General features: G+C 33.9%; 1 protein-coding gene across 1 annotated transcript; it reads left to right on the top strand.

Moving 5' to 3' along the window:
- The first annotated feature begins 8,243 nt into the window (after nucleotides 1-8,243).
- On the top strand, nucleotides 8,244-10,080 carry LOC145074313 (Peroxidase superfamily protein). The gene is made up of 4 exons (XM_079020715.1): nucleotides 8,244-8,560; nucleotides 9,003-9,191; nucleotides 9,312-9,474; nucleotides 9,548-10,080. Exons 1-4 carry the CDS (start codon nucleotides 8,339-8,341, stop codon nucleotides 10,033-10,035), a joined length of 1,062 nt encoding a protein of 353 aa, XP_078876841.1. The 5' UTR covers nucleotides 8,244-8,338; the 3' UTR covers nucleotides 10,036-10,080.
- The last annotated feature ends 1,316 nt before the right edge of the window (nucleotides 10,081-11,396 follow it).

Here is an 11,396-nt window from a genome sequence, read left to right as displayed (position 1 = left end):
TGTAGATCTATATCGGGATTGACAACCCCGCACTCAAGCTGCTAGCTACAGTCAGGCATACACGCCAATGAGTGGCAATTGTTATCAACAGTTTAAGCGCTCATCAGGCTTTTGTTTCAGGAATTCATGTCTTAGTATGGTTATAATAACTCATTAAAAAGATATTAACAACACGTTAGTGTATAAACAACTAAACATAAGTATATCTTCAAAGTACCAGTTTACAAAATGCAAAGTACAATGATATACTATAGTTTTCAATAACAGCTGGTGAAGCCAGGCACACTCTCAAATACAAGTTTTACAAATACAATAGTTTACAAATAAGACGGTTTTATGGGAATAAAACTACTTTTCACATACCACAGAAAATATGGGATTTTCTAGAAGTGTTTTCATATTCAAAATACAAAGACACCCATTCAAACATAAAGACTTATGTACTCACTCAACTTATTGTTGATACTCTCTTTTCAAATTACTTGTATTATCAGGGAAATAATAACAGGTACTCCCCGAGCTTTTTGAGAAGATGGAGCCATTAGGAGTCTTATCTTCTTCTTTTATATAACTATTTTGGTTTCAATATACAATGATTGAACACATGTAAATATTATACTTTTAAATACAATGGTTGTTTGTGCTTTGATTACTATGATACATGTGTTGTGATACTACAAATGAAGTCCTCCACCCCCGGACGTTTCCGCCGTCTGGTTTGGGGGTGTGACATTACAGAACTCAATAAACATTCTGACAGAATGAGAATAATAATAAAAAGTCTACAATAACCTTATAGACAATTTAATTAGTGAGAATGTGTGATAATAACAAAAGTTATGTAAGATTGAACGTATTCATATTGTCAAACAACATATTTTCTTTGTCATTCTCACAGAATAACATTGTCCACGCATCCGCACAATAGATGTCAATCCATATTTGAACCTAGTTTTCTCTCTCTCTCTCTCTCTCTCTCTCTCTCTCTATATATATATATATATATATATATATATATATATATATATATATATATTAGTTAAAAGATCAAATAAAAACTTGAAGTCATGTAGACCATTGTATAGTATTTAGGATAATTGTCATCAATGTACTACATTTTGCAAATCATAATTATCAATCGTGAAGCTTTGTCTAATAATATTTGTTAATGTGCTATAACTAATATTGTATGTTGTTTATTTTCCAATCTTGTATTTATGTTTTGTTTATGTGTCTGGTCATGTTACACTTTGCAGGTGATTACTTATTTTCATTTGTAATGCATCTTGCCATTATCTTTTGTATTTTGTATTAAACTAGTCAAATATGTTGGAAGCATATATTATGAATTGGATACACTGAAAATTAAATGATATTTAGTGGCATAATCTTTTAATAGTATATTTTTTTGTGCCATTATATGGTGCTTTTTGTGACACATTCTAAATGTCACTATAAAATTGGTGGCACTAAACTTTTTATGTCACTAAAAATCATATTTGTTAGTGACATAATAATTTAATATGACACTATATGTTTTATTTTAATTTAATCACGTTTTTTGTGTCACTAAAGCTATTAAGATATTATTTTTGTTTCCTTCATTGTTTTCCCATTAATTATTTTTAATTTTTCGTGTTCCCTCTTATGATTTTCATCAAGTGGTAAGTTATTTTAGTTATCATCATACAACGAATGAGAAGGCAAATGGGCAACAAGTTGCGCCGCTAAACCCTTTTGTATGGTAAAACCAATTCTTTTGAAGACTACATTCATAGATCTAGGGGATATAACATGACAATGCATGATCCGTTGTAGTCTACTAAGAAGCTCCACCGCATATGGCGCAAGGAAACCAAACGTATCAAATGCAAATGGTATGAACGCGTGTTGATTTTCCATGCACGGTTTCTCATGTTTGGTGACCTTGCAAGTATCAGCTTTTAATGCAGTCTGTCCCGACGTGAAACCCTCGGCCCTTAAACTTATCAGAGGGGATACCCATGTAAGGTCCACACATGCATGTTTCTCTCCAACCCATCCAAACATCAAAACGTCAGCCGGTCTAAGGGTTGACCTTCCTTCTGTCGGGTCAGTCCGGAAATTCACAGGAGCCTCTTTCTTTGCGGAAACCCCGGCACGCTTACATATGTCGACCAAAATAATGCTTCCAGAAATTATAATGCGTTGAACACGTAATGCTCTCAAATCCATTGATGCTCTAAAGCCAATCGATGCTCCGTCAAGATGCCTCTGTCGCTGATGTCGGTTATTCAATGTCGTCCCCGCACACCTTCGTCGTCGTGTCTGTTGTTTCTCCCTTCTATTCTTTAATCAAGTGATCCATCATGCCACATATTCCTACTTCGTTGCATTCTCCTCAAATTGTTCCTTTTATTTTTATTAAACCATTCAATGGCAAGAGTTTTATAGCATTTCTTATAACAACAATGCATACATACTCATGAATTTTTAGGAAATCAAAAGCAATTTTCAATATTTATTTCTATATATAAACTAGAAAAATATTTATTATGTTCCATGAGGGTGAGGAACAAGAGCATAATTGATGGCATAAATAATCTTAAACCTTTTATGATACTGACTCATGATTGAGCATAAGCTTTCTGGTATGATATTGACTCGTGATTAAGCATAAGTTTTATGTACGTGTTGAAAGATCTTTATGATCAAAAGTTATAATATAATGATATTGTTAATGACACATTATCATATAAGATCACATCTTATAGAAAGTTACCGCTAACGGATTATTTATTAGTGTGATTTTGATTATTAATAAATATCAACACTTGTATTTAATTGGAAAAAAACATTATTTTATGGATATAATATTTTACCAATACATTGGGAATTATTTTTTCTAGGAAATAAAAATAAAAGAGAACAAAAACTAGCTCACTTTCAAAACCCTTTTTGCCAGGAAGATTAAAAACGAATTCAATTCAGTCCATTAGTCCAGGCCCGGCCCAATACATGGGCGACTTGGGCTTAGGCCCAGGGCAGCAAATTATTGGGGGCAACAAAGAAGTCCAGCTACATATATATAATATATATAAAAATTGCCCAAAAACTTAGCCCATAATGAAATCGTTCATTACGGACGATGATGAGAGAAAGAAAGCGAGTGGACGATAGGAGAAAGAAAGCAAGCACGCCAATTGCCAAACAATCGATTGCTCATAGAAAAACCAAAAGTTTCGTGCCTACCGCCTAGAATCCCGTTGGCATCGGTTTTGATGGGAGAAATCAATGCGTCTCCCATATAAAAAGGAAGAACAGGTTTTTCTTTTGTTTCTTTCCAATCGAAAATAGTTGATTTTACATACCTGATTCTCAATTTAGTCTTTAAACGGAACCGATTTAATCCGATAGCTGAGATTTAGTCTGATTTATCATCGATTTGGTTATTTTAAAAGTTAGACAGCATCGATTTTGGTTAGTTTATTCATCTGCTTGATTTCTTAGTCATCTGCTTCGTTTCTAGTTGTTTATTTTAAAATCGGATGACCTAATTTCTTATCTATTTCATTAATGGAAATCAAATTTCCCCTCTCTTTGTATTTGTACGCTATATTGCTGTTTCATGAATTATCAATTCGCATTTGGGTAAGTTTTAACTTGAAATTTGTGTTTGTTTAGGTTCGTTTGATTGTTTTAGAAATCTGATTTAGTGATTTATGTTGCATATATTTGATTTATTCTCCAAGAGTTCATATTTTTTGAACTTTGTTTCTAAAATATGCTTAATTTCTTATTCATCTTATTTGTTTGTTGGTTATTTAAAAATATGTTCACCTGATTTCGTTTCTATTTCATTACAGGAAATCAGATTTCTCTTATGTTTGTGTTTATATTTGATATTGCTGTTGTAGAAATCATCAAATTATATTTGGGTAAGTTAAAACTTGAAATCTATGTTTATTTAAGTTTGTTTAGGGTTAAAAAAATTTGGTTTATTCCTTCTCTAATAGTTTATATTTAATATTTCAGTTTCAGTTTTTCAGAAATCGATTCTGAATTACATTTAATATTACTGTGTTCTCCAAGTTTGAGCTACAAAATCAAATACAATTCAAATTTCTCCATTGTTTCAACATTCAACAATCAAATTTGGTGAGTTTAATTTTGATATTTGTTTTGTGTTTATTGTTCAATAATTGTTGTCTAAACTTTTTTTTGTTTTCATTTATGTAATGTGAAGCAGGAGCTATATTTTTGACTTTGTTGTCTAAAGACTAGAAGCAGCAGAAGCCTTATTTCAAATAAAATTACTGCATTTTTTTATTATAAATTTTTATATATACGTTTTTGTTATTGTACGGTACACATATAAGGGCATAATTTTTTTATCTCGCCCCGGGTAGTAAAAAACAATGGACCGGCCCTGCATTAGTCCCACACCTAATCTACATGTTTTAACATGTTTTAAAAGAGCTCTATTAGGCTGGAGGGAGTGGTACTACACTTCTCACGATCCATGTAGGCGTCACGTCATATTTGTCACACCACAGCAAAAAATTGTCATTTATATGGCGTGGATTGACACACTTGTCATGTTACTTTTTTATATTTAATTTATATAAAGAAATCAATATAAACAAATTATTTTAATAAAAACTTAATTGTTATTAACTTGAAAGAAAATCACACATTTGCACTTGAAAAACATAACATACTTGAAATTAAACTAACATACACTACCATTAGAAATTTAAACAAACAACCCACTATAAATTAGAAGACAACAAGTTTAAATTTATCGTCATTTGGGGACTGCTTCACAATTTGCCAAAACTCAACTAAAACAACCCAAAAATACAAGCCAAAAATTTCATTTGGAAACATTACTAAAACTATCATATCCAAATATCATATAATAAAACCATAAGTCGTGTATCTCAAAATGTCATAATAAATGTATCAAATCAAATATGATGTCATGATCGTGTCAAAATATTAGATTCTAGCTCCAAGGCTAAAACTGTGGTGCGTGTGTCATGCCATCATCCCGAGCCCTTCCCCTTACTAGCTGAAGTACCTGAAACCAAAACTGTAAGCACGAAGCTTAGTGAACTCCCCCAAACTACCACATACCATAAAATATCAAATAAAGCACATATTGGGCCTTGCCCACTGCATCAGACCGAGTCTGGAACTGACTAGGGCCTTACCCACTGCATCAGACTGAAGTCTGGAACCAACTATAGCCTTGCCCACTGCATTGGACCGCAGTCCGGAACTAACTAGGGCCTTGCCCACTGCATCGGACCGAAGTCTGGAACAGACTGAACATAGCATAACATAATCATAACATATAACATAAACACATATACTACATACTGCATCAGACCACAGTCCGGAACTCACAACATATAGACATGCCTGAATCATGAAGACATCAAGCATATTGAACTGCTACTATCTAAACGGGTCGGCATTGTGGTCGTAGACCCGTTCCTACTGGAAGGAAACTCACCTCGTAAGGTTGACTGCTGAAATGTTGATCAAGAACTGTCTGACTGCTGCTTCGATAACTCCCCGACTATAATTCCCATAAAGACACTTAATCAAACACCGATAACTAATCTTAGGGTAAAATTACCATTTTACCCCTGGTCAAAGTCAACTTCCAGTTGACCTGACTCGCCGAGTTGGGCCTCCAACTCGGCAAGTCCCTAACCTTTCTTTTATCCTTGGCTCTACTCGTCGAGTTTAGCAAAGACTCGACGAGTTCCCCTTCTTTGATGACATCTAGTCAACCTTCATCTGACTCGCCGAGTTGTATGAACAACTCGCCGAGTCTGTTCTTGTGGGTAAGGAGATTGCATTGGACTCGCCGAGTGTGTTCTAACACTCGTCGAGTCCCATGGTTCCCAGGTCATGGCTATGTCTTAAAACATTGAATCACGCCTCTGGACTTGTCTAAATCCTTGCTATCACTCAGTTGGGTTCCTTTGAATCACAACATATTGGGGACTGAATCCCCGGACTCGCCGAGTTCCAAGAACAACTCGTCGAGTCGCCTATTATCCAAGTCTATAACTCGATTTCTGGCGTATAACTCTCATTTAAAATGTAGATCTGGGATTCTAAGATCGATCTAGCACGTAAAGTTATGAACTTTACGTGCATGCATGAAAGTATAAGCTTTAAGGACCCAAAATGTGGTCTAAAGGGGTGCATGGGCTAATATGGCCATAAAGCTTGCATCTTTATGCCATGAACTCGGTTCTAGAGTCTAGATCTAAAGGTGAATCGACTTGGGACGTCCAAGTCTTAAGGATCAAGCTTATTAACCCCCAAAACTCCATAAAGGGGCAAAGGAGAAAATCTATAAAACCACAAGTCAAGTTTTGAGCTTGATTACCTGAAAGTGAAGAGAAACTGATGTTGCTCCTGGATCTAGTCCTTCTCCCTTGATCCTTCTTCCTTCCAACTCTTCTACTAGATACACAATGCACCGAAAACCCTCCAAGTCACTAAGAAAGCTCAAGTTTGCCAAAAGGGAATTAGGGTTTCGAAAGTAATGCTTTGGAGGTGATGGAGGTTGGACCTGAAGCTCATAATGTTGTTTAAATAGGGTGCAAACCCTTTAATTAGGGTTTCATCCAGACTAGCCTACTCATCGAGTCCAAGCACGGACTTGGCGAGTAGATTACTTAAACCTGCGTCCCAACCTCGCATCTACTCGACGAGTTAGGGCTGCCACTCGTCGAGTTACTAATACAATTGATATAAAAGTAAATCAAATACATACCAGAAACGGGGCGTTACATCAACAAGCTGGAAATGTTTGTCAGCTTCAACACGATAAGCCTCAAGAGCATTCTCTTGCAAAGTATTTTCATTTTCACCATTTTCAGCTTCATGCATCACCTTACGAAATACATTGTTAAACTGAGTTGAAAGTGCGTTGATATGTGTCCATTTGGAGAAGAGTTGATCTGTACTTCGAGGAACAATGGCTGGGCGGTTGTATGTTTCGGCAACTCTCCCCCAAAAAGTATGCACAATGACGTTAACGTTGATTGAGTCTTCTGTTACATCAATCCATGAACGAGCCAGTAACGTCTCTTCTTCAGGGGACCAAACACGAGCCACATGAGCCATTAGCGATGAGGTTTTAAAGAAGATGAAAAATAAGAGAGTTATGAGAATTGAATTAAGAATATTTGAATGTGGTGAAGAGTGAATAAAAATTATGGTATTTATAGTTGAGGATCGAGGATTTAAAATTTTAAATTTTAAAGAAAAAAAACGGTTATATTTTTTAAAATGAGTATTTTTTTTTTTTTTGAAAACATGGTATTTTTTGAAAATGAAAAAGTGATTAAATGGTAAAAAAATGGAGAAATAGGGTCTCTCATCGGTGAAACTTAGTTACCGAACTGAACTCGATACGCCGAGTGATCGGACCGGAGTTCGCCGAATATGTTGAGGTTGATGCCGAGGCCATTTATGATTTGGCTTTTGTGTGTCACTGATTACGCGTCGAGTCTTACAATTGACTAAAAATAGTCATGAGGCAAAATGGAAATAAACCTAAAACTATCTTCTTTCAAAAAATAAACTGACTTTTTGAAATGTCGATAAAAATTATGGCTAGTTGATATATAGTGAGAAATAGATTATTCATTGAAAATTTCACAAGTTGATATTATTTATTTAATCGTGGTTGTTAAAAAATCATAATATTTACACCCAATTAACTTGATATGCTTTTTAGGATTATTTTTATTCGGTGTGATATTTATTTTATTTTAATAAAAGTAATATTACTTAACTAATCATTCTTAAAAAAAAAATTATTACAATTTTTGGATATCTATCAGGTATCAACATATAAATATACAATTTATGAAGGCATAACTTACATAATAACAATCGTTAAATTTGTTATAATAAAATTCAAAGGACTGATTTTGCATATATATAAATTATTCTTCTACTAGAATTTGAATTTTCAAATTATTATAATAAAACTTGAAAATATATTAATATTAATATTAATTTTAAATATATAGATCGGTTCTACTATATTTGCTCTTAAAAAACAAAACTTTCATACAATATTACCAAACTACCCATTGGATACAAAAGCCGCTGTAGTAATAGTGAAAGAGAAAAAGTGAGGGTATTACAGTAAATTGAAACGTAGTCAATTAAACAAACTTTCTGTTAGAATCTCCTTCCTCCTCAAATGGCACACACATAAACACACAGTTACTTTCCCGCTCCTTTCTATTGTCTACACAGAATCAACAGTGTCTTCATATTGTACTAGCTAGGGCTTGATTATAACCAGAGATCCGCCATGGAAATCGATGGCAAAACGAACCTTCTTCTTCTATTTGGATTTTATCTTCTTCTCTCTTTGATTACTTCATCTGATTCATCGCTTCAGTACGACTATTATCGACAATCCTGCCCTGAAGCGAACCAGATTATTAAATCAACTCTACGCCGGATCTACGATCGAAATTCGAGTGCTGCTCCAGCTATTCTTCGCCTGGTTTTTCACGATTGTTTTGTACAGGTCAGATATTATCCCCCTTTTCACGTTCTAAGTCTCATACGACGTCTTCTGTGTTTCAACTTGTGATTTCTGGTTTGCTTGTTTCTCTATTTCTCTTCGTTGTGGTATACGATCGAATCTGTTTGTTTCATATCATTTGTCGTCTAGATTTGATGCTATACAATCTCGTATCGTTGTTATGAACATGATCGTAATCCTGTAATAGCAAATTGATAGTGGCGTAAGTTTTTGATGATTTTTTTGTACTGTAATCGCACGTTAACCACATCGATCTAGGTTTTGATGCCGATTTTACCAAAAAATCATATCATCATGTATTCTTATTATACAACATACCAGTCGCAAAGTGTTGGTCATAATCACGTAAATAGTGTTACATATCATTGTTAGAGTATTTTGTGAAGATAATATGAGTTTGAATGAACAATTGAACATGATACAGGGATGCGATGCCTCGGTACTTTTGGATCCCACAGAAATAATGGGAAGCGAGAAAGACACTCCACCGAATCAATCTCTGAAAGGATTTGAACATCTTGACATCATCAAAGCCGAATTAGAAAATGCATGCCCTGGTGTTGTTTCTTGTGCTGATCTTCTTGTGTTGGCTGCTCGTGAGAGTGTGATTCTAGTAACTAACTAACCACATTCATCTCCCAATCATTTCCCTTTCCACCTTTTCCCTCTTCAAATCATATTCAAGAACATAAAACAAACATTACGTTATTAACATCTCATTTTCTCTTTACAGGCTGGTGGACCATTTTATCCGGTTCACACAGGTAGAAAAGACAGCAGTCGATCTTTCCCTCAACTCTCATACGAGCTTCCTAGTCCCTTAGATGATCTTTCCACAAACATTGCAAGATTCGCAACAAGAGGTTTCACTGATAAAGAAACAGTCACTCTTTTAGGTATACACAAATCAATCATCTATTCTTCTATTCTCTACTCTAATTCTTCCTAATCTATATGGTTTCATTACAGGTGCTCATAGTACTGGAATGATTCACTGCAAATTCTTTGAAAAAAGACTATACAACTTCGGTGGAACAGATAAACCAGACCCATCAATGGACTCTGAATTTGTCGAGTTATTAAGATCAGTATGCAACAACCGATCCCATTCCCATTCCCACTCCCAATCACCATCAGCATCACTATCTCCATCACCTTCTTCATCAAAAACCAGACAAGATCAGGGAATGAAGATGGATTATGAAGGAAAAGGATCAGGTTTTGGGACTCTGTATTACAGGAGCCTTCTTCAGGGTAGAGGTATACTGTTTGTAGATCAACAGCTGACAGCTGGAGAAGAAACTGCAACTTGGGTTAGACAATATGCATCTGATGTTTCTTTGTTTAGAAAAGATTTTGCACAGGTGATGATGAAGCTTTCGAGTACTCAAGTGTTGACTGGAGATAAAGGGGAAGTGAGACTAAACTGCAGAGAAGTGACTTCTTCTTTGTGGTAAGTTTTTGGTATCGTTTTTCTCATTTTACTTGAATGTTTCGTTATAACAAAACTCTAAATAATAATGTCTTGAAATATGTTTTTATGAATGTTTAATTCTTGATGAGAATCTTGCAACGTTTATGAGAAAGATCATGTAAGTGACTAAAAAGATCAATTGATCAAAGATCGATGATTATCTTCCCAACATGTTTGCATAAGATAAATGGTGTGTTAAGTAAAATGTAAAATCAGATATTAATAACCAAAGTTTTATCATCTTAAATAAATCTAAGGAATATATTTTGTCATTCTCACTTGCCCTTTGCACTCATATAGATAAACTGATAAAGTATTTTTTCCATTTTTAAGTTATCTAAATCTTACTGGAACTCTAACCTAATGCGTCTCATTTTCCCACTCCTCTTATTCTTTTCTTGCCAACTGCTATAATTATGTAGCTATGTAAGTGTATGTTTCTACTGTATTTATTAGGTATTGAGCTGAAACTGATGTTAATGAACAAAAAATAATAATAGAACAGGATAGGATGAGAGTCATTTCCAAATCTTGTATTTGCAAAAGATTTAAATGTACTTTCCACCCCTTATAATCGAGAAAAATTCCAGTCCAAATATGTCATATTTCTTCTCGTGTAACAAACGCATCTTAAATAAGAACTAAATTAATTTCACTAAAAAATAAATATTTTTGCCACTGTCAAAACCAATCACCGTGGTGAATTTTGTCAGTTATAAAATATTGGTTATATTTTACATATTTGTCATTACATAAAGAAACATGCAAATGATGATTTAGAATTTTGGTTTGAAAAAATATCACATGTTATAAAATGTTTGACCTCATTATAATCAACCATGTTCTAAAATGCGCTCGCTCTCTCTCTATCTCTAAATATTATTAAAAGAGAAACATTATGACATCATCTAAAACAATCTGGGTAGTTGATTGTGTTTTCATTATAGTTTTTACACCATTAGATCAATTTGTTTACGTCACCTTGATCAAACAAGAAGTCAACCTGTTAAATTAGGAAATTAAATGTAGAAATGGAATGAAAATGATACTTGAATTCTTTCCAAACTTACAACTACAAAATTGGTTCCTTATTAATGTAAACCTTAAATTTAGGTTCTATTTCCATTCAAAACTGTTTTCCAAATATATTATATGTTGTTTTCTAAATCTTGGAAACTATTAATTTCAAATTTCAAAAGTTTCGGATATTATTATGAGCCAATACACTTTGAAGCATGATATCTTCTATTCTAAGTTTAAATGGGATTTCAATTGATTACCTGTTAATTTTCATCATATTCACTTGTATATATATATTTCAAACATTTTTAATAATCGATTTAC

Source organism: Lactuca serriola, chromosome 9 (assembly GCF_051521515.1).
Source record: "Lactuca serriola cultivar US96UC23 chromosome 9, Lser_US96UC23_V15, whole genome shotgun sequence".
NCBI lineage: Eukaryota > Viridiplantae > Streptophyta > Magnoliopsida > Asterales > Asteraceae > Lactuca > Lactuca serriola.
Note: the sequence above shows the minus strand (reverse complement) of the source record. Positions and strands in the feature narration are given on the sequence as shown.

What these genes read in the sequence shown, in the direction of transcription:
- LOC145074313 (XM_079020715.1), top strand. Translation starts at nt 8,339, where the DNA reads ATGGAAATCGATGGCAAAACGAACCTTCTTCTTCTATTTGGATTTTAT. An exon ending in CTCGTGAGAGTGTGATTCTA is followed by an intron (nt 9,192 to 9,311) that starts GTAACTAACTAA and finishes TTCTCTTTACAG; the next exon opens with GCTGGTGGACCATTTTATCC. An exon ending in AGAAACAGTCACTCTTTTAG is followed by an intron (nt 9,475 to 9,547) that starts GTATACACAAAT and finishes GTTTCATTACAG; the next exon opens with GTGCTCATAGTACTGGAATG.